We start from the raw sequence: 23,639 nt of genomic DNA, 5'->3' as shown, positions 1-23,639 counted from the left end.
GACTGGCCATGTCATCCGCATGTCCAACACACATCTCCTTAAACAGATCCTGTACTCTCAACTGAAGGAAGGTCGGCGAGCCCCCGGCGGGCCAAAGAAACGCTTCAAGGGCAACATCAAGAACAGTTTGAAGAAATTCCACATCACATCGAGCAACTGGGACCAAATTACACTGGACAGGCGCTCCTGGAGGAAATCCACGCAGGAAGGAGCTGCACGTCATGAAACGGAGCTTTGCCGTGTCGCAGAGACAAAGCGACAGCACCGTAAGGAGAGAGAGAGAAGGGGGCTCGACGACTACCAACCACTGCCAGTCTCCACTGCCCACGTTGCACCAAGGTGTGTGGATCACGGGTCAGCCTCTACAGACATCTGCAGACTCACAAGTAGACGACCCTATGGAGAGGAGAGGACAGTCATACTAGTTTCGAGTGACCGCCGACGATAGTTGCATTATAGTTTATTTAATATATTTGTCTTATATTATGGTGGTTGGTTATGTTTTGTTTTATTTTGTACTGTAAATATTATTGTAATAATCGATTAAATAAGTTTTGGTAAAAAAAAAAACAGGGACCTACAGAGAGTGGTGGGCATTGCCCTGTCCATCACAGGGACCTACAGAGAGTGGTGGACATCACCCGGCCCATTATAGGTACTGACCTCCCCACCATCACAGGGATCTACCGGAGGCATTGCCTCCAGAAGGCAGCCAGCATCATCAGAGACCCACACCACCCTGGCGACACTCTCATCTCACTGCTACAATTGGGATGAAGGTCCAGGACCCCAAAAACTGTGATCCCCAGGTTCAAGAACAGCTTCATCCTAACAACCATCACGTTCTTGAACACCTGCACAACACAAACCTCAGCAACTGTGGTCTTCTATGGACTGTTTCCTTGGGGTGGGAGATTGCAACCTTCACATGGTCCGCCCTGTTTTGACGAATGCAATCAACCTGGCGTGCACAATCGAATAAGATCAAATAGAACAAGTTGTCCTACACGCTGTGGACGCCATACACAAGGAGACTGTTTACTGCACACCGGACTTTAGTTTGTATTACTCTAATCTGGTTACATATTATTACTAATAATTGATTATTGTGTATTTAACTGTGTGTTGTGGGCCTTAAAAGCAGCGGCAAGTAAGAATGGTTCCGTTCCCGGTACTTACGGCTGTTGAACCTTCTTGACTCCAGCCACAAGGAACTGCAGATGCTGGAATCGAGAACAAAACACAGTGCTGGAGGAACTCCACGGGAACGTCTCGATTTGAAGCATCCTATCCATTTCCTCCACAGACGCTGCCCGACTCGCCAAAATCACTTTGTGTTTTGTTCAAGACTCGAGCTCCTGCAATTCCTTGTGTTCAACCAATCTGTTCAACAAATCTTGGCCACCATGAAGAAACAAGGAACTGCAGATACTGGTTTACACAAAAAGACATAAAGTGCTGGAGTAACTCAGCGGCCCAGACAGCATATCTGGAGAACACGGATAGGCGACGTTTGGGCTAGGGACCCTTCAGACTGAAACGTTACCCATCCATGTTCTCCAGAGACCAGCTGAGTTACTCCAGAACTTCGTGATTTTTTTGGCACCATGGTATTTGTGTTGAACAGGGTTACAGTATTTCCCAGTTGTCCTGGATGCTCTCTCGTTGTTGGGATCGGACAACGGCACTCGCCGACACCAACCAGCCCATCTCCCAGCCGACTTGTGAACTTGCCAAGGACAGGAGCGGCGTGGAGGCCGGACGGTGGTGCAGCGGGGGCGGTGCTGCGGGAATGCCGCCTCGGGTGAGAGGTGAGCTGGGCCCGGGAGAAGGATCTCTCCGGCTCCCTGTAACACCCAGCTCACCGGGAGAGGCCCGGCCTTTCTGGAACCCCCTGTACCTGCCCCGCTTGAGCCGGGACAGACCCGGCCGTGCTCACACTGACCACAGTTTGGGGAAAGTTGTGTGAAGTTGTCGCTGCGGTTGCGGAAATCCCGGGACGGGGGCAGGTGAAGGCTGGGCCGGGGCGGAGTGGTGCAGGGAGGGGAGGGAAGGGCCACTCACCACACCCATCCACGGGTGCGGCTCTCCGCCGGATGTACAGCCGCGGTCCGGTGCTCAGCTCGCTCGGTCTCTCCCCCGGTCTCTCCCCGCAGCGCTTCCCGGGACAGGACGGGGCAGCGGCCGGCCCGCACAGCCCGCACAGCCCGCAGCATCAGGTGAGTCCGGGCCGGGAGGGAGGGAGGGAGGGAGGGAGGGAAGGCTGCCGGTTACAGGTACAGGTGAACGGGGTGGATTTCCGGGTCCCGTGGGACTCGGACTCCGGCCACCGGCTCCCGACTGCCAGGGCCAGGGCCACGGCCCTTTCCGCCTCGTTCCTTCCCTCCTCGTCCCTTTCCTCACTGGACCCACTTCTACAACACAGAAAAAGGCCGTTCGGCCCAACTCGTCTATGCCAGCCAAAATGTCCACCCGTCCCATTTGCCTGCGTTTGGGCCAAATTTTAATCTCGTTTTAATTATTGGCACACATGGGGCAAATAATTATAGAGTATGTACAGGGTGGGGTCCCGGGTCCCGAGCCCCGAGCGACTCAGACTGACTCCGGCCATCGGCTCCCGCCTGCCAGGGCCAACTCGTCCCATTTGCCTGCGTTTGGGCTAAATTTTAATCTCGTCTTAATTATTGGCATGCATGGAGCAAAGAATTCTCGAGTATTTACAGGGAGTTGTGGTGATACTGGGATTGTCACAAGTTGTCTGGTTAATGAATAAGGTGCTCCTGGATTACAGGTGGGCATCAGTTGACAGGTTAGATTGCTTCAAGTGCCTGTTGTTTGATGTCAACCAGCGGGTCCCCAACAGAGTGGCCTCTGTGAAGACTTGTGTCACTGCCCCAGGATCTCTCGACAAGATAGTCACAAAATTGCGGGAGTTAGCAAAAATGCTTCGTCAGCAGCATTTCTGGAAAACAGGAATAGGTGCTGTTTTAGGTCGAGATCCTTCTTCAGGCTTGTGTGGACCCTAAACGTCACCTATTCCTTTTCTCCAGAGATGTTGCCTGCCCCCACTGAGTCACTCCAGCTTTTTGTGTCTATATTAGCTTTAAACCAAATTCAGCAGTTGCTTCCTACACACTTTCTCTCTACAATACTGCTGCACCAAAGTCTTTAGCCTGAGGCAGCTGCACGCTATCGCCAGGGTCACTCATGCATGCAATCGATCCGCTGTAATGGTACGTGAGTTCGCACTGTCGGATGTCAATTTCCAAGCACTGTCCTCGCTTTTAATGAAGCGTATGTTAGGCTGGGTCCCGCACTCCATATCCACAAGACCAAGACCCTCTCCCAACCCATCCTGCTCTACCCTCTCCCAACCCATCCTGCCCTGTAGAAAGTGGACCATCACCCTCTCGATGAAGACAGATGTCTGTGATAATTAATCACCAGCTTCAATACATCAATACGGTTGATGAGGGACAGGGTTTTGGAAGATCAAGACCTCCGAGCTGAGACAAAGTTGTGGTGTACTGGACAGCTGTGACTCCTACCCTCCTGGTCACCCCTGCAACCTACACTACTCGCAGCAGGCACCTCAATATCTCACCAGCTCTGGTTCCTCAAAATCCTCATGTTCATTGGGAGGACAAGCACCACTGGGCAGCATAGGGCACTCACACACCCAGTAACAACCCCCAAACCAGCACTCTGGCTTCCCCAAGCTCTTCCCCAGACAAGATCAACAGTGGACAGATCCAAGGAGCTGGAAGACTTGTTGCAGGCTTTATCTTGCACTGAACGCTATTCTCTTTCTCCTGTTTCTGTACACTGTGGATGGCTCGATTGTATTCATGTCCAGTCATACTGCTGTCTGGTTAGCACACAACTGAAGCTTTTCACTGTACATTGGTACACATGACAATAAACTGAACTAAAGTAAACAAAGAGTCACTGAGTCACTGAGTCATAACATCATAAGTGATAAGAGCAGAATTTGACCCATCAAGTTTATCCGCCTTTCAATCATTGCTGATCTATATCTGCCTCCTAACCCAATTCGCCTGCCTTCTCCCCATAACCCCTGACACCCGTACTAATTAAGAATCTATTTATCTTGCCCGTAAAAATATCTATTGACTGCCTCCACAGCCTCTGTGGCAAATAATTCCACAGATTCACCACCCTCTGACAAATTAAATTCCTCATCTCCTTCCTAAAGAAACTTCCTTTAATTCTGAGGTGATGACCACAGGTCTCAGACACTCCCACTAGTGGAAACATCCTCTCCACATCCACTCTATCCAAGCCTTTCACTATTCCATAAGTTTCAAGAGCCCCCCCCCCCCCTCCCATTCTTCTAAACTGCAGCGGGTACAGGCCCAGTGCTGTCAAACGCTCATCATATGTTAATCCACTCATTCCTGGGATCATTCTTGTAAATCTCCTCTGGACCCTCTCCAGAACCAGCACATCCATTCTCAGATATGGTGCCCAACATTTCTCACATAGAAACATAGAAACATAGAAATTAGGTGCAGGAGTAGGCCATTCGGCCCTTCGAGCCTGCACCGCCATTCAATATGATCATGGCTGATCATCCAACTCAGTATCCCGTACCTGCCTTCTCTCCATACCCTCTGATCCCCTTAGCCACCAGGGCCACATCTAACTCCCTCTTAAATATAGCCAATGAACTGGCCTCGACTACCCTCTGTGGCAGGGAGTTCCAGACACAGCTCACAATATTGCAAATGCAGCCTCATCAGCCTCAGCATTGCATCCCTGTTTTTGAGTCTAGCCCTCTTGAAATAAATGCTAGCATTGCATTTGCCTCCCTTTACTACCAATTAGACTTGCAGATTAACCTTTTGGCAAACCTGCACCAGTCCCTTTGCACCTCCGATTTTTGTATTCTCTCCCCATTTAGAAAATAGTCTACGCCTTTATTCCAAATACCAAAATGCATAGCTCCACACTTTCCTTCACTATATTTCATCTGCCACTTCTCTGCCAACTCTCCCAACCTGTTCAAGTCCTGCTGCAAAGTCCCTGCTTTCTCTACACTACCTGGTCCAGGTCCTTCAGTCCAACAAGTCCATGCTGACCAGGATGCCCCATCTACACTAGTCCCATTTGCCTGCTCCTGGCCCATATGCCTCAAAACATTTCCTGTCCATGTATGTTGTTATATAGCACCTGCCTCAACTACCTCCATGGGCAGCTCATTCCATATATCCACCGGGATTCTGTGGAAAAAGTTTCCCTTCAGTTTCCTATTACATTTTTCCCTTCTCACCTTAAACCTGTGTATCTGGTTCTTGATTTCCCTCCCATGGGGACAAAAGACAGTTTGTTGACCCTATCTATTGCTCTCATGATTTTATATACCTCATTAAGAAATGCAACATTCCCACTAACTCCCAAAAACTCCTGGGAATCCCTGATTTTTCTGATGAAAAGACTTCATTGACAAAAAGATTTGTAACACTCTGGTCTCTCTTAAGTCATGCAATTTAAGTGTGAAGTGTTACACTTTGGTACGTAAAAATAGGACAGGACCTGCAATGTAAATGGAAGAGTCCTGGAGAGTGTGTAGAGCAGAGAAATCTGGGAGTACAGGTGCATAGTTCAGGTGGTGGGTCAGGTGGCCAGGGTGGTGAAAAAGGCGTTTGGCACGCTTGCCTTCATTGAGAAGAGGAATGAGCACTACAGTTGGGATGTCACGATGCAGCTGTACAAGTTGTTGGGAGACCACGTGTGGAGCAGTGTGAACAGTTCTGGTTGCCCAGTCATTAGGTTGGAAAGGGTGCAGATGAGATTCATCAGGATGTTACCCAGGCTTGCGGGCTTGACTTAAAGGGAGAGATTGTCTAGGCCTGGACATTTTTCTTTGATTTGGGAGGCTGAGGGGTGACCTTATTGAGGTTTTCAAGATCACAAGTGGATGGATATAGTAAACACTCCCAGTCTTTTTCCCCAGGGATTGAGGGTTTAAAAAGCTGGAGAGATGTAAGTGGGCTTGGGCAATGTTTTCACTTGAAGGGTAGTCTGTACCTAGAATGAGCTTCCAGAGGAAACTGGATACAATTATGATTTTTATAAGACATTTGGACAGATATATGGATAGGAAGGATTAAGAGGCATGTGGTCGAATGCAGGCAAATGGGACTAACCTGGAATGCCAACTTGGTCTTTGGGGCAAGGGGCACGTTTCCGCATTGTACAACTCTGAATCTTAAATAGATGCAGCTGCAAGAATAAGCATCCTCTCCCCATCCACCGTCAAGGCCCTTTCTGGACCGTATGAATGAGCTTTGATCAAATCTTGTCCACTCTCTGAACTCCAGTGAATAATTTGAAGATCAGTACCAACTGTGATGATGAAATAAAAACAATGATGGAAACAGTCAGCTGTTCAGGCAACATCTGTAGACAGAGAGAGACAGAGACCCTTTCAAGTCAAACATTTTTGGTCAGAATTAGAAAAGAGAAGACGTCAGTTTTTAGTTTTGGAGAAAGTGGGGAGGATGGATAGGAGGGAGGTAATATCTGTGATGGGGTGAGACCTGGATATGTGTTAGTTAATGAGGGGTTCGGAGAGAGCACAAATGAATGTAAAAATAAAATGATGGTGTAATGTCCAACACGTCAGGCCATGCAAAGTCATGCAGCACACACCAGGCCCTTTGGCCCGACTCATCCATGCTGACCAAGGTGCCTGTCCATGCTGATACCATCTGCCTGTCTGTGCTAATCCATGTAACTGTCCAAATGTTTTTTAAACGTGTTGCAATTGTGCCTGCGTGACGCACCTCCTCCGGCAACTCGTATTACATATCCAGCACCCTCTGAGTGGGTAAAAACTTGCCCCTCAGAATTACCTGTAAATCTTTCCCTTCCCCCTTTAAGTATACATCCTCTAGTTTTAGACATCCTTCCTGGGGAAAAGACCATCTTCCCTGTCTATGCCCCTCATAATATTACAACCTCGATAAGATTGCCCCTCAGCCTCTGCCTGCCCACCTGGCTCTGCAGGTTACCCAGCTCCTGAAGCCTGCAGCCCAGGTGGAGAGAGAGCGTGAGCCATGGGTGAGTAGCAGCAGTAATTGCTGGCTGTGAGAGAGTTATCCAAAGTTGGAGAATTCCATGTTGAATCCACAGGCTGCGACGTGCCCGGACATCAAATGAAGGGTTGTATCTCCAGCTTATGTCGGGCCTTGTAGCAGTGCAGGAGGTAACAGGCATGAAGTCAGAGTGGGATGGAGAATTAAAGTTGCAAAACACACAGCCCCGGAGGTACTCAGTTACTCAGGCAGCATCTTGGTTTAGTTTAGTTTAGATTATACACACAGCACAGAAACAGGCCCTTCTGCCCACCGCCTCACGACAACCAGCGATCCCCGCACACTAACACTATCTTACACACACTAGGAACAATTTACACTTATACCAAGATAATTAACCTGTAAACTTGCACGTCTTTGGAGTGTGGGGAGAAACCAGAGATCCCGGGGAAAAGTCACGGGGAGAACATACAAATTCCATATAGACAACACCCATAGTCAGGATTGAACCTGGGTCTCTGGCGCTGTAAGACAGCAACTCTACTGCTGTGCCACCGTGCTGCCCAACTGTGGAGGAAATGGACAGACAACATTTTGGGTCGGGACCCTTCGGCCCTGATGGGGGGGGGGGGGGGGGGGGGGGGGGGGGGGAAGCCTGACAAGTGATAGGTGGATGTGTAGGAAGGAACTACAGATGCTTGTTTACACAGACGGTACAGGCAGCATCTCTGGACACAAGGAATGGGTGACATTTTGGATGAGATGCTGCCTATCCCGCTGAGGTACTCCAGCATTTTGTGTCTATCTTAAATAATAGGTGGATACAGATGAGGGGGGAGTGTGTGATTGGCAGATGGGTGGAGTAAATGCCAAAGGCTGGAGTGAAATGGAAGTAAAAGGGTGTCAGATAAGGAGAGATGAGAAGTGAAATGTAAAGCTGGAGCGAGGGATATGGCTGGTAGGGGGTGGGGGGGGGAAGAAATGATAGATGTGAGATTCGGGGATGGGAGATAAGCATACGGAGTATGGGGAAGGAGCAGAGTCACTGGGGAGTGGGAGATGGGGAAATGTGTGCCTACCAGTGTGGGGTTCAGGGGGAAGAGAGGAGCTAGGGGTTATTGAATTAATGTGGCAGACAACAGGAAGTTGGGAATGACTGCTGAGGACTGCATGCGGAGGTAGTGTGAGAGTAGAGGGCCAGGTCGGTGGAGTGACCACCAGCATAATGAAGGACCAGTCTTACCCGGCCACTCCCTCTTCTCCCCTCTCCCATCGGGCAAGAGGTACAAAAGTGTGAAAATGTAGACCTCCAGATTCAGCGACAGTTTCATCCCAGCTGTTACCGGGCAACCGAACCATCATCTGGCCAACTCGCGAGCAGTCTTACAATATGGTACGATACAATACGATAGAATGTTATTTACCCCAGGAGGGAAATTGATCTGCCACCAGTCACAAAAACAATAAATACATGAAACATGAAATTAAACTGACGTGGAAAGGATTGGGGGATGTGCAAAGATTGGGGAGTGGGAGTCGGTCACAGTCTTCCCCATGACAGAGGGGGGAGGAGTTTTACAGTTTGATAGCCACAGGGAAGAAGGATCTTCCATCGACCGCAAAGGAGCCCCTCGGACCACTTTTAATCGGACTTTAGACACAAAATGCTGGAATAACTCAGCGGGCATTTTCTGTCTATCTTCGGTGTAAATCAGCATCCGCAGTTCCTACGCATTTTAATCCGACTTTACCTTGCACTAAATGTTAAACCTTTTATCCTGTATCTGTAGACTGTGGTTGGCTAGATTGTAATCATATATACTCTGTGACTGGACAGCATGCAAAAAAATAAGGGGCACCCGATGGCTCTGGCAGATAAGATTAAAGAAAACCCAGTTTTCCAAGTTTATTAAGGAAACAATAATGAGAGAAAGAATAGGGCACTTCAAAACCAATGTGGTCATCTATGTGTGGAGGAGCAGGAGATAGGCAAGGTCTCCCATGACTATTTCTCCTGTATTTTTACAGCAGAAACGGAGATGAGGACCAGTGAACTTGGGAAAGTTACGTGGATACTTTGCAGTAGAGGAGGATGTCCTATAATATATGAAGGGGCTTTATCTGGTATATCCTGCGACACTGTGGGAAGAAATTGTGCATGTCCTGGCTGAGATATGTGAATCATCATTAGACAAGGGCGTAGTGCTGGAAGACAGGAGGGTGACTGATGTGCCTCTGTTTACGGGCTGCTAAGAAAATCCTAAGCATTATAGACAAGTGAGCCAAACATCTGAGGTATGAAAGGTACTGCAGAGGATTCTGAGAGATAAGATGCAGATGCATTTGGAAATATAGGTTGATTAGGGATAGTCGTCATGTATTTGTGTGTGAGAGATCTTGTCTCACAGGGCGGCAGTAGAGCTGTTGCCTCACAGCACCAGAGACCTGGGTTGGGTTCTGCTGTCTGCATGGAGTTTGCACGTTCTCCCTGTGATCGTGTTGGTTTTGTCCGGGTGCTCCACATCCCAAAGACGTGCGGGCTTGTAGGTTAATGGGCCTGTAAATTACCTTGAGTATGTAGGATGTGTAAGTGGGATAACATAGAACTGGTACTGGTGATCGATGGTTGGCATGGACTCAGTGGGATGAAAGGCCTCTTTACATGCTGTATCTCCAAACTAAACTAAATTTGATTGAATTTTACAGGGAAATAACCAAGAAGGCTGAAGCGACAGGCTGGTAGATGTTGTAATGTGGACCAGTAAGGCCTTTGAGGTTCTGCCAGGTAGGCTGCTCTGGAAGGTTAGATTGCATGGGATCCAGGGAGAGCTAGCTAACTGGATAGAAAATTTGCTTAATGGAAAGTAGCAGAGGGTGTTGGTAGAAATACGTTTTTCAGTTTGGAGACCTATGGCTAGTGGGATGCATCAGGGATCGGTGCTGGGACATTGCTGTTTGTCATCTATATCAAAGGTTTGAATCAGAATGTACAAGGCATTGTTAGTAATGCCCCTGTCCCACTTAGGAAATCTGAACGGAAACCTTTGGAGACTTTGCGCCCCACGCAAGGTTTCCGTGCGGTTCCCGGAGGTTGTAGGTGGTTGCCGGAGGTTGCAGGTAGTGGAAGCAGGTAGGGAGACTGACGAAAACCTCGGGGCACAAAGTATCCAGAGGTTTCCGTTCAGGTTTCCTAAGTGGGACAGGAGCTTAAGTTTGCAGATGGCATTGCAATCGTTGGTGTCATAGACAGTAAAGATGGTTATGAAGAATGATAGTGGGATCTTGATCAGCGGGGCAAGTGGACGAAGGAATTGCTAATGGAATTTAATTTGACTAAATGTGAGGTGTTGCACTTTGGGAAGTCAAACTTGGGTAGAATTCTCACAGTGAATGGCAGGGCCCTGGGGAGGGAGCAGAGGGATCTAGGAGAACACACACATACAAAGTGCCTTGAAACTGGTGTGCCGGTTGGATGGGGTAATGAAGATGACTGGCCTTGATCAGTCAAGTAACTGCAAAAGTTGGGATGTCGTATGAGATATTAGTGATGGTCAGGTTTAGTTTAGTTGAGAGATAGTGTGGAAACAGGCTCTTCGGCCCACTGTGTCCATGCTATCCATTGGGTTCCACTTTACACACTATTTACAGAAGCAAATTAACCTCGAATCCTGCATGCCTTTGCGATGTGGGAGAAACCGGAGCACCTGGGGAAACCCACGTGGTTACAGGGAGAACGTACAAACTCCATACAGGCAGCACCTGTAGTCAGGATTGAACCCGTGTCAATGGCGTTGTGAGGCAGCAGTTCTACCACTGCACCACCAACAAACACTAAGGTGTTGGAGGGGATTCTGAGAAGAGCATCTGTACTCATTTTGATGAGCAAGGATTGATTAGGAATGGTCAGCATGATGGCCATTGTGCAATGGCCTTTCTGTAAATTATCCCTAGTTTGTAGGGTATAACTAGTGTACTGGTTCGCTGGTTGGTGTGGACTCAATGGGCCGAAGGGCCTGTTTCAATGCTGTATCGCTAAACTAAACTAAGCTAAGAGGGGGCAAGACTGGCAGCTCAGTGTTCCAGGGTATAGATGCAGGGGGAGAGAAGGAGATGGAGGTAAGAGAGCAGGGGCTGGGGGATTTTGATGAGGGAGGATATTACTACAATGTTCAGTGAGGATGTTTGTGGGGAATTGTTCAGTCAGGCTACATGGGTACAAGTTAGAATCAAGGAGCGGGTGATCACTTTGATGGGACAGGATGATAGACTTCCCAATAGTCAGCGGGGATTAGAGGAGCAGATGTGCACAGAGATGGCAGAGAGCTGTAAATGTAACAGGGTGGTACCGGTGGGCAGGTGTGCAAAGCTGCCGGAGCTCAACGGAGCACTGCTCCGGCACCTCTGTAAAACAAAAGCCAATATAAACAGCGGGGAATTTTAACTAGTGGGTGTGTGGTCGAGGTAACCTGGTTAAAAGAGGGGGAAAGGGGAAGAACCATCACTAGGAGGGGGGAGCAATAGACCCCAGCAGAGACAGACCACGTGCTGTCTGCATGGTGGAGGTTGTGGGCCTGGTGCTGAGCCTGGAACTCTGGTGAGATCACGGCTCCAGCCCGCTGGTGGGCGGTGGAGAGGCGAGGGTCGGTGGTGGAAGTCCATGGGGGGCTGGAGTAGAGATATGTGTCAGCGGCAGCAGCATCTGTGGCACCGGGGAGACGGTGAAGTTCGGTGACAGTGGCAGCGGTGGCCCCAGGGAGGCGGTGAGAGTCGGCAGCTGCGGCAGTTTTGGTGGTCTGGGAAGGCGGTGAGGGCCAGAGAGGTGGTGGATGTTGTTGCTGCTCCTCATGGGGACCATCGCGGCCTCGTGGTGGACCGGCAGGCAGCGCCGCGGCCCAGCGACGGTGAGTGGGTGGGTGAGTGGGTGAGTGGGTGAGCGAGTGAGTGGGTGAGTGGGTGTGAGTGTGTGTGTGTGTGGAAAGATACCCTAGCAGGGATGACAGTGGAACAACAATGGCAGGTATTTATGGGAATAATACATAAGGATCAGTTCATTCCAAAGAGGAAGAAAGATTTCAAGGGGAGTAAGGGGCGACCATGGCTGACAAGGCAAAATAAAGGCGAAGAAGTATAACATAGCAAAGATGTTATAGTGGACGCATTGGTGATTATTTTCCAATGTTCTATAGATTCAGGATCAGTTCCTGTGGATTGGAGGGTAGCTAATGTTATCCCACTTTTTAAGAAAGGCAGGAGAGTGAAAACAGGGAATTATAGACCAGTTAGCCTGACATCGGTGGTGGGGAAGTTGCTGGAGTCAATTATAAAAGATGAAATAGCAGCACATTTGGATAGCAGTAACAGGATCGCTCCGAGTCAGCATGGATTTACGAAGGGGAAATCATGCTTGACTAATCTTCTGGAATTATTTGAGGATGTAACTAGGAAAAAGGACAAGGGAGAGCCAATGGATGTAGTGTACCTGGACTTTCAGAAAGCATGTGATAAGGTCCCACATCTAACTCCCTCTTAAATATAATAATAATAATAATAATAAATTTTATTTATGGGCGCCTTTCAAGAGTCTCAAGGACACATTGTAGCCAATGAACTGGCCTCGACTACCCTCTGTGGCAGAGAGTTCCAGAGATTCACCACTCTCTGTGTGAAAAAAAGTTCTTCTCATCTCGGTTTTAAAGGATTTCCCCCTTATCCTTAAGCTGTGACCCCTTGTCCTGGACTTCCCCAACATCGGGAGCAATCTTCCTGCATCTAGCCTGTCCAACCCCTTAAGAATTTTATAAGTTTCTATAAGATCCCCTCTCAATCTCCTAAATTCTAGAGAGTATAAACCAAGTCTATCCAGTCTTTCTTCATAAGACAGTCCTGACATCCCAGGAATCAGTCTGGTGAACCTTCTCTGCACTCCCTCTAGGGCAATAATGTCCTTCCTCAGATTTGGAGACCAAAACTGTACGCAATACTCCAGGTGTGGTCTCACCAAGACCCTGTACAACTGCAGTAGAACCTCCCTGCTCCTATACTCAAATCCTTTTGCTATGAAAGCTAACATACCATTCGCTTTCTTCACTGCCTACTACACCTGCATGCCTACTTTCAATGACTGGTGTACCATGACACCCAGGTCTCGCTGCATCTCCCCTTTTCCTAGTCGGCCACCATTTAGATAATAGTCTGCTTTCCTGTTTTTGCCACCAAAATGGATAACCTCACATTTATCCACATTATACTGCATCTGCCAAACATTTGCCCACTCACCCAGCCTATCCAAGTCACCTTGCAGTCTCCTAGCATCCTCCTCACAGCTAACACTGCCCCCCAGTTTAGTGTCATCCGCAAACTTGGAGATATTGCCTTCAATTCCCTCATCCAGATCATTAATATATATTCTAAATAGCTGGGGTCCCAGCACTGAGCCTTGCGGTACCCTACTAGTCACTGCCTGCCATTGTGAAAAGGACCCGTTTACTCCTACTCTTTGCTTCCTGTTTGACAACCAGTTCTCTATCCACAACAATACTGAACCCCCAATGCCATGTGCTTTAAGTTTGTATACTAATCTCTTATGTGGGACCTTGTCGAAAGCCTTCTGGAAGTCCAGATACACCACATCCACTGGTTCTCCCCTATCCACGCTACTAGTTACATCCTCGAAAAATTCTATAAGATTCGTCAGACATGATTTACCTTTTGTAAATCCATGCTGACTTTGTCCAATGATTTCACGACTTTCCAAATGTGCTGCTATCCCATCTTTAATAACTGACTCTAGTAGTTTCCCCACTACCGATGTTAGACTAACTGGTCTGTAATTCCCCGTTTTCTCTCTCCCTCCCTTCTTAAAAAGTGGGGTTACGTTTGCTACCCGCCAATCCTCAGGAACTACTCCAGAATCTAAAGAGTTTTGAAAGATTATTACTAATGCATCCACTATTTCTGGAGCTACTTCCTTAAGTACTCTGGGATGCAGCCTATCTGGCCCTGGGGATTTATCGGCCTTTAATCCATTCAATTTACCCAACACCACTTCCCGGCTAACCTGGATTTCACTCAATTCCTCCAACTCCTTTGACCCCTGCTATTTCCGGCAGATTATTTATGTCTTCCTTAGTGAAGACGGAACCAAAGTAGTTATTCAATTGGTCCGCCATATCCTTGTTCCCCATGATCAACTCACCAGTTTCTGACTGCAAGGGACCTACATTTGTTATAACTAAATGTTTCGCCGAACACCTCCGCTCAGTCCGCAATAACCTACCTGACCTCCCGGTGGCTCAGCACTTCAACTCCCCCTCCCATTCCCAATCCGACCTCTCTGTCCTGGGTCTCCTCCATTGCCAGAGTGAGCAACAGCGGAAATTGGAGGAACAGCACCTCATATTCCGTCTGGGGTCCTTGCGTCCTTATGGCATTAACATTGAATTCTCCCAATTTGGCTAGCCCGTGCTGTCTCCTCCCCTTCCTTAACCCTCTAGCTGTCTCCTCCCACCCTCCCATCCGCCCGCCCTCGGGCTCCTCCTCCTCCTCCCATTTTCCTTCTTTCTTTCCCCACCCCCCATCAGTCTGAAGAAGGGTTTCGGCCCGAAACGTCGCCTATTTCCTTCGCTCCATAGATGCTGCTGCACCCGCTGAGTTTCCCCAGCAATTGTGTGTACCTTTGTTATAACTAATCTCTTTCTTTTCACATATCTATAAAAACTTTTGCAGTCAGTTTTTATGTTCCCTGCCAGTTTTCTTTCATAATCTATTTTTCCTTTCCTAATTAAGCCCTTTGTCCTCCTCTGCTGGTCTCTGAATTTCTCCCAGTATGCTGCTTTTTCTGGCTAATTTGTACGCATCATCCTTCGCTTTGATACTATCCCTGATTTCCCTTGTTATCCACGGATGTACTACCGGATGTACCGATTTATTCTTTTGCCAAACTGGGATGAACAATTTTTGTAGTTCATCCATGCAGTCTTTAAATGTCTTCCATTGCATATCCACCGTCAACCCTTTTAGAATTAATTGCCAGTCAATCTTGGCCAATTCACGTCTCATACCCTCAAAGTTACCTTTCTTTAAGTTCAGAACCATTGTTTCTGAATTAACAATGTCACTCTCCATCCTAATGAAGAACTCAACCATATTATGGTCACTCTTGCCCAAGGGGGCACGTACAACAAGACTGCTAACTAACCCTTCCTCATTACTCAATACCCAGTCTAAAATAGCCTGCTCTCTCGTTGGTTCCTCTACATGTTGATTTAGATAACTATCCCGCATACATTCCAAGAAATCCTATTCCTCAGCACCCCTGCCAATTTGATTCACCCAATCTATATGTAGATTGAAGTCACCCATTATAACGGTTTTGCCTTTGTTGCACGCATTTCTAATTTCCTGTTTGATGCCATCTCCAACTTCACTACTACTGTTAGGTGGCCGGTACACAACACCCACTAGCGTTTTCTGCCCCTTAGTGTTTCGCAGCTCTACCCATACCGATTCCACATCCTCCAAGCTAATGTCCTTCCTTTATTATTATTATTATTGTTATTAAAAGCAACATTAGCAAATTTGCAGATGACACAATGCTGGGTGGCAGTGTGAACTGTGAGGAGGATGCTATGAGAATGCAGGGTGACTTGGACAGGTTGGGTGAGTGGGCAGATGCATGGCAGATGCAGTTTAATGTGAATAAATGTTAGGTTATCCACTTTAGTAGCAATAACATGAAGGCAGATTATTATCTAAATGGTGTCAAGTTGGAAAAAGGGGAAGTACAATGGGATCTGGGGGTCCTTGTTCACCAGTCACTGAAAGTAAGCATGCAGATAGAGCAGGCAGTGAAGAAAGCGAATGGCATGTTGGCCTTCATAACAAGAGGAGCAAAGACGTCCTTCTGCAGTTGTACAGGGCCCTAGTGAGACCACACTATTGAGTATTGTGTGCAGTTTTGGTCTCCAAATTTGAGGAAGGACATTCTTGCTATTGAGGGAGTGCAGCGTAGGTTTACAAGGTTAATTCCCGGGATGGCGGGACTGTCATGTGCTGACAGAATTGAGCGACAGAGCTGGTATACTCTGGAGTTTAGAAGGCTGAGAAGGGATCTTATTGAAACATAAGATTATTAAAGGTTTGGGCACACTAGAGGCAGGAAAAATGTTCCCAATGTTGGTTGAGTCCAGAACCAGGGGCGACAGTTTAAGAATTAGGGGTAAGCCATTTAGAACAGAGATGAGGAAATACTTTTTCACACAGAGTTGTGAGTCTGTGGAATTCTCTGCCTCAGATAGTGGTTGAGGCTGGTTCTCTGGAAACTTTCAAGAGAGAGCTAGATAGGGCTCTTGAAGATAGCGCAGAGTCAGGGGATATGGGGAGAAGGCAGGAACGGGGTACTGATTGTGGATGATCAGCCATGATCACATTGATTGGAGGTGCTGGCTCGAAGGGCCGAATGGCCTACTCCTGCACCTATTGTGTGTGTGTGTGTGTGTGTGTGTGTGTGTGTGTGTGTGTGTGTGTGTGTGTGTGTGTGTGTGTGTGTGTGTGTGTGTGTGTGTGTGTGTGTGTGTGTGTGTGTGTGTGTGCGTGTGTGTGTCGGCATCTCTGTAAAAATACATGATCACCGTCTTTTTCTTTACTTGCTTGATAATTATATTTCATGATAATTATTGAGTGCAAGCGTGCAATATTTTGTCATATTATTAAATAAAGCATTATATGTTTTATCTGCTAGTTATACACTGGGATATAGTGATAGGCTATAATCTTGTTTGACCCTCTTGGGAGACGAGCTTCCGCACCCCCCCCACCCCCCCCCCCACTCCAAGCAAAACCTAAAATGATGCCCCTATTTGACGGCTCCGGCACCTAGAAAATTAGCACTGCAACACTGCTGGTGGGAGATTCAACCCCTTATATTGACTGTGTCTCCCATAAGTATAAGGGATTGGATGGAATGGAATTTGTTAAATGTGTCTAAGAAAGCTTCCTTAATCAATACAGAGAGGGCCCAACTAGAGAGGGCCTAACACGGGCCCCCTGCTCGGGTAGAGAGGTAGGACGGGTGATTGGGGTGGGGGTGGAAGTATTCTGGGAGCGTTTACAGTCAGTTTCTCCTCATAACTGAAACACGGCATCACAGGCACCCTCTTCAGTGAAATCATGTCCTTCGTACAGTATAGTGACTGCTTCCCCTCCCTCCCCCTCCCTCCCCCTCCCTCCCACTCCCTCCCCCTCCCTGCCCCTCCCTCCCCCTCCCTCCCCCTCCCTCCCCCTCCCCCCCCTCCCTCCCTCCCCCCTCCTCCCCCTCCCTCCACCCCCCTCCTCACCCCCTCACCCCCTCCCACACCAGACCACCCCACTCACATACCCCTGCCTCACCCCTCTAACCACCCTCTGTCACCCCCCTCTTCAGCCCGCTCACCACCCCCTCCCTCACACCCTCCACCCCCTCACCCCTGCTCACCGCCTCCCACACACCCACCCTCCCTCTCTCACCACTTCGCACTCCCCTCCCTTCCCTCCCTCCCCTCCTCCCCCTCCCTCCCCCCCCCTCCCCCTCCCTCCCCCTCCCTCCCCTCTCCCCTACTCCTCCCCTCCCCCCACCCTTCTTCCACCCCCCTCTTCCTCCACTTCTTCAACTCTTACCCCCCCCCCACTCTGCCCCCTGGTCTGTCTCTGTCCCCTGGTCTGTCTCTGCCCCCTGGTCTGTCTCTGCCCCCCTGGTCCTGTCTCTGCCCCCCTGGTCTGTCCCCCTGGTCTGTCTCTGCCCCCCTGGTCTGTCTCTGCCCCCCTGGTCTGGTGCTCTGCCCCCTGGTCTGTCCTCCTGTCCCCCTGGTCTGACTCTACCCCCTGGTCTGACTCTGCCCCCCTGGTCTGACTCTACCCCCTGGTCTGACTCTGCCCCCCTGGTCTGACTCTACCCCCTGGTCTGACTCTACCCCCTGGTCTGACTCTGCCCCCCTGGTCTGACTCTGCCCCCCTGGTCTGACTCTGCCCCCCTGGTCTGACTCTACCCCCTGGTCTGACTCTGCCCCCCTGGTCTGTCTCTACCCCCTGGTCTGATTCTGCCCCCCTGGTCTGTCTCTGCCCCCTGGTCTGTCTCTGCCCCCTGGTCTGTCTCTGCCCCCCTGGTCTGTCTCTGCCCCCTGGTCTGACTCTGTCCCCCTGGTCTGACTCTGCCCCCTGGTCTGACTCTGCCCCCCTGGTCTGACTCTGCCCCCCTGGCCTGACTCTACCCCCCTGGTCTAACTCTGCCCCCTGGTCTGACTCTGCCCCCCTGGTCTGACTCTGCCCCCCTGGTCTGACTCTGCCCCCTGGTCTGACTCTGCCCCCCTGGTCTGTCTCTGCCCCCTGGTCTGTCTCGGCCCCCTGGTCTGACTCTGCCCCCTGGTCTGACTCTGCCCCCTGGTCTGACTCTGCCCCCTGGTCTGACTCTGCCCCCCTGGTCTGACTCTGCCCCCTGGTCTGTCTCGGCCCCCTGGTCTGACTCTACCCCCTGGTCTGACTCTACCCCCTGGTCTGACTCTGCCCCCTGGTCTGTCTCTGCCCCCCTGGTCTGACTCTACCCCCTGGTCTAACTCTGCCCCCCTGGTCTGACTCTACCCCCTGGTCTGACTCTGCCCCCCTGGTCTGACTCTGCCCCCTGGTCCGCCCCCCTGGTCTGACTCTGCCCCCTGGCCTGACTCTGCCCCCTGGTCTGACTCTGCCCCCTGGCCTGACTCTACCCCCTGGTCTAACTCTGTCCCCCTGTTCATACTCTGTCCCCGCAGTGCTGCGTTGAGGCTGAGCCATGGCACACCGGTCGCAGTGCTCGTCGTTTGGCGGTGTGGATGGTGAGACTGGGCAGATACCTCCACACTACAAGGAGTATTACCGGTTGGCAGTGGATGCACTGGCAGAGGATGGGCTGGAGGCCTATCACCGCTTCCTGGCCAGCGAGAAGGAGGTGGACTTCCTCTGCTCCATCGAGGTCGAGCACATCTGCCGCAACCTGAAGAAGCCGCGTCTGTTGGCCGTGGGGCAGGACCACCCGGACTCTGGCCAGGGCTACCTGGATACCCTGCCCCCTGGCTACCAGGACTCGGACTCATCGGGCACCTACTGGCCGGAGCACACGGACATTGCGGCCCCGGTGCTGGATCTGGGCTGGCCCAGTGGCCAACCCTTACGTGGGCCATCTGACGTCACCATCTTTGTGCACCCGCCTGCCCCCGACACCCTCAGCATCAAGGAGGAGGTGCGCCGACTCATCCGCTCCGCCACCCAGGTGAGGACCTGACCCCTGACCCGTCACCTCCCAGCCCTCATCTGATCCGCCCCGCAGGTGAGGGCCTGACCCCTGACCCATCACCTCCGATCCGTCATCTGATCCGCCCTGCAGGTGAGGATGTGACCCCTGACCTGTCACCTCCGATCCCTCATCTGCTCCGCCCCGCAGGTGAGGATGTGACCCCTGACTCTCAACTGCTGCACCACACAGGTGAGCTCATGACCCCTGACCTATCACACCTGACCCTCACATCTCCTCGCCGCAGGTGAGGACATTACCCCTGACCCGCTATCTCCGACCCCTGACCCTCATCTGCTCCGCCACACAAGTGGAAATGTGACCCCTGACCCCCAATGGCACCACCACACCGCTGAGGCCATGACCGCTGACCCTCCTCCGCTGCGCCACACAGTTGAGGACGGGATGGACCCCGGGTCTCTCATGCTGTGAGGCAGCAGCTCTGTCAGCCAAAGCTCAGTGTTTACCCCGGGCTGCCTGTCCCACTGACCCACAGCCCCAGTGTGGTGTGTGTGTGTTTGTGTGTTGGTACACTGTGCTGTTACCCGGGCTGCCTGTCCCACTGACCCACAGCCCCAGTGTGGTGTGTGTGTGTTTGTGTGTTGGTACACTGTGCTGTTACCCGGGCTGCCTGTCCCACTGACCCACAGCCCGTGTGTGTGGGTGGGTGTGTGGGTGTGTGGGTGTGGGTGTGTGTGTGTGTGGGTGTGGGTGGGTGGGTGGGTGTGGTGTGGTGTGTTGTGCCCCGGGCTGCCTGTCCCACTGACCCAGAGCCCCAGTGTGGTGTGTGTGTATTTGTGTGTTGGTACACTGTGCTGTTACCCGGGCTGCCTGTCCCACTGACCCACAGCCCCAGTGTGGTGTGTGTGTGTGTGTGTGTGATGGTACACTGTGCTGTTACCCGGGCTGCCTGTCCCGCTGACCCACAGCCCCAGTGTGGTGTGTGTGTGTGTGTGTGTGATGGTACACTGTGCTGTTATCCGGGCTGCCTGTCCCGCTGACCCACAGCCCCAGTGTGGTGTGTGTGTGTGATGGCACACTGTGCTGTTACCCGGGCTGCCTGTGCCACTGACCCACAGCTCTGTGTCCACCCCCACAGGTTATTGCCATTGTGATGGATGTGTTCACTGACATTGACCTGTTTGATGAGGTGCTGGAGGCTGCCAGCCGGGAGATTCCTGTTTACCTTCTCCTGGACGAGATGCAGTCTCACCACTTCCTCAACATGGTGAAGAAGTGTAACGTCAACCTCAGCAACGTACATGTAAGTCTTGTTTCCCATCGCGGCTGAACCAGGGCTGCCCAATGATCTGGGGGGGGGGGGGGGGGTGCAGGGGGTGTATGTATCCACTATCCGGCTACAGGGCTGTGCAAACCCCCCACACACTGATCATAGAGGTGTACAAAATCATGGAGGGGATGCATAGTCTTTTACCCAGAGTAGGGGAATCAAGAACCAGAGGACATGGGTTTAAGGTGGGCGGGGGGGTGGGGGGGGGGGGGGGGGGGGGGTTTATTAGGAACCTGAGGAGCAACTTTATCACACAGCGAGTGGTGGGTGTATGGAACGAGCTGTCAGAGGAAGTGGTTGAGGCAGGTACTATCATGACATTTAAAAGACTCTCAGTGCTGGAGTAACTCAGCGGGTCAGGCAGCATCTCTGGAGAACATGGATAGGTGATGTTTTGGGGTCTGTTCCATTCTGCAGCTTTTAGCTGAAGGGTCCCAACTCAAAATGTTCTCCAGAGATGCTGCCTGACCCGCTGAATCCCTGAATTACATTGTTTCAACACTTAATAAACAGGTATAGGAAAGGTTTGGAGGGAGATCGGCCAATGCAGGCTTTAGATGGTGCGTTTGAAGTGGAGACAGACACAAAGTTCTGGAATAATCCGAGATTGATCCCTGGGATGGTGGGACTGTCATATAAGGAAAGATTAAAAAGACTAGACTTGTATTCACTGGAGTTTAGAAGGAGGAGGGGGAATCTTATAGAAACATATAAAATTATAAAAGGACTGGACAAGCTAGATGCAGTTAAAATGTTCCCAATGTTGGGCGAGTCCAGAACCAGGGGCCACAGTCTTAGAATAAAGGGGAGGCCATTTAGGACTGAGGTGAGAACAAAACGTTTTCACCGAGAGAGTTGTGAAATTGTGGAATTCCCTGCCACAGAGGGCAGTGGAGGCCAAGTCACTGGATGGATTTAAGAGAGAGTTAGATAGAGCTCTAGGGGCTAGTGGAGTCAAGGGATATGGGGAGAAGGCAGGCACGGGTTATTGATAGGGGACGATCAGCCATGATCACAATGAATGGCGGTGCTGGCTCGAAGGGCCGAATGGCATCCTGTGTGTGTTGGGCAGGGCAGGACAGGGCAGTACAGGGCAGGGCCAGGCTGGGCCGGGGAGAGAGGGGTTGTAGCATGTCGATGGCTGGGGTGGGGAGAGAGCAGGAGGGTAGTGTGTGGCTGAGCTGGGCTGGGCAGGGCCGGGGAGAGTGGGGTAGTGTGTGGCCGGGCTGGGCTGGGGAGAGTGGGGTAGTGTGTGGCCGGGCTGGGCTGGGCTGAGCCGGGCAGGACTGGGCTGGGCTAGGCTGGGGAGAGAGGGGGGTAATGTGTGGCCGGGCTGGGCTGGGGAGAGAGGGGGGTAAGTGTGTGGCCGGGCTGGGGGGGGTGGGGTGGTGTAGTGTAGTGTGTGCCTGGGCTGGGCTGGGCTGGGCTGGGCTGGGCTGGGGAGAGAGGGGGGTAAGTGTGTGGCCGGGCTGGGGAGGGGGGGGGGGGGTGTAGTGTAGTGTGTGCCTGGGCTGGGCTGGGCTAGGCTGGGCTGGGCTGGGCTGGGCTGGGCTGGGCAGAGAGGGGGGTAGTGTGTTGCCGGGCTGAGATGGGCTGGGCCAGGGAGAGAGTGGGGGTAACTGTGTGGCTGGGCTGGGCCAGGGAGAGAGCGGGGTTAGTGTGTGGCTGGGCTGGGCTGGGGAGAGAGCAGCAGCTGACACATAATACAGTACAGGGAGTGTCACTGAGGGCCAGGCACCCAGCAACAATGAGCCCACTGTCAGGGGGACACGGACACATGCACACACGGGCACACACACACGGGCACACACACACGGGCACACACACACGGGCACACACACACACACACACACACACACACACACACACACACACACACACACACACACACACACACACACACACACACACACACACACACACACACACACACACACACAACGGCAGACACATCAAGGAAGGTGGGGCTGGGCTGCCCTCCCTACTCACATTGGCCAGAGTTTCGACTAGTCTCTGCACCCCCCCTGCAGGAAGCTGATGGAAAGCCCGTCTCTGTGGGGTGGGACATGATAAGTGTACGTGAAGTGACACTACAGTGGGCTGGGGTGAAGACATTGTCATATGAGGCAGAGGAACAATGAACTCCACACACTGCAGCACTACAGGCCCATTAATGCAATGACACAGATAATTGTACAATAAACAATGATAGACTATGCAAAGCGCTGGAGTAACTCAGCAGGTCAGACAGCATTTCTGAACAATAAGGATGGATGACGATGTGGGCTGAGACTCAAATCATTCATTCATTTAGCTTGAACAAGGGTTCCTCAGAGGTGCCTGACCGACTGAGTTACTCCAGTACTTTGTGTCTCTCTAAACCAACATCTGCAGTTCCTTCCTACACACCATAATAGTGCAAAACTGAGGTCCTTGGTGCAACCATAAAACATCCAATGTGGATCATAGATGTGGTTAGTGTTGTGCAGTCTGATGGCTGTTGGGAAGAAGCTGTTCTGGAGGTCACAGTTTTCAGGCGGCTGTACCTTCTGATGGTAGCAGTGAGATGAGAGTGTGGCCAGGGTCATGTTGGTCTTTGGCGGTAGCTGACGTTTTGTGAGGCAGCACCTCCTATAGATGGTGGGGAGAGTGGTGGTGAGCTGTGCCTGAAGGGCCTGTAGCCATGCTGTATTATTCTGTTTCTATGTTCTACGTAAACCACATCTACCCCACTGCTCTCAACAAGATATTTATTCCCATTTTCAATGGTGCTAAGATGGAATCTCCCACTGACAAATCCATGCTGACTATCGCTCATCTATCAGGCCTTTTCAACTGCAAATTAATCCTATGCCTGAGAATGATTTTCCAATACCTTTCCTATCACCGATGTGTGTCTCGTTGGCCTGTAATTACCAGGCTTAGTATAGAAAGTAGAACAATGAACAGTACAGCATAGGAACAGGCCCTTCAGCCCACAATGTCTGTGCCG

The 23,639-nt window shown here is 51.0% G+C and overlaps 1 protein-coding gene across 1 annotated transcript in view; it reads left to right on the top strand.

Moving 5' to 3' along the window:
* Positions 1-2,070: 2,070 nt before the first annotated feature.
* fam83h (family with sequence similarity 83 member H) overlaps positions 2,071-23,639 on the top strand; it is a 35,542-nt gene continuing 13,973 nt past the window's right edge. Inside the window, exons 1-3 of the mRNA XM_033040473.1 lie at positions 2,071-2,219; positions 18,839-19,335; positions 20,456-20,620. Coding sequence (XP_032896364.1) covers positions 18,859-19,335; positions 20,456-20,620 — 642 coding nt within the window. The 5' untranslated portion in view covers positions 2,071-2,219; positions 18,839-18,858. The remainder of the gene's footprint in view (positions 2,220-18,838; positions 19,336-20,455; positions 20,621-23,639) is intronic.

This window comes from Amblyraja radiata, chromosome 2 (genome assembly GCF_010909765.2).
Source record: "Amblyraja radiata isolate CabotCenter1 chromosome 2, sAmbRad1.1.pri, whole genome shotgun sequence".
NCBI lineage: Eukaryota > Metazoa > Chordata > Chondrichthyes > Rajiformes > Rajidae > Amblyraja > Amblyraja radiata.
The sequence above is the reverse complement of the archived record's forward strand: the minus strand, read 5'-3'. Positions and strand labels throughout refer to the sequence as shown.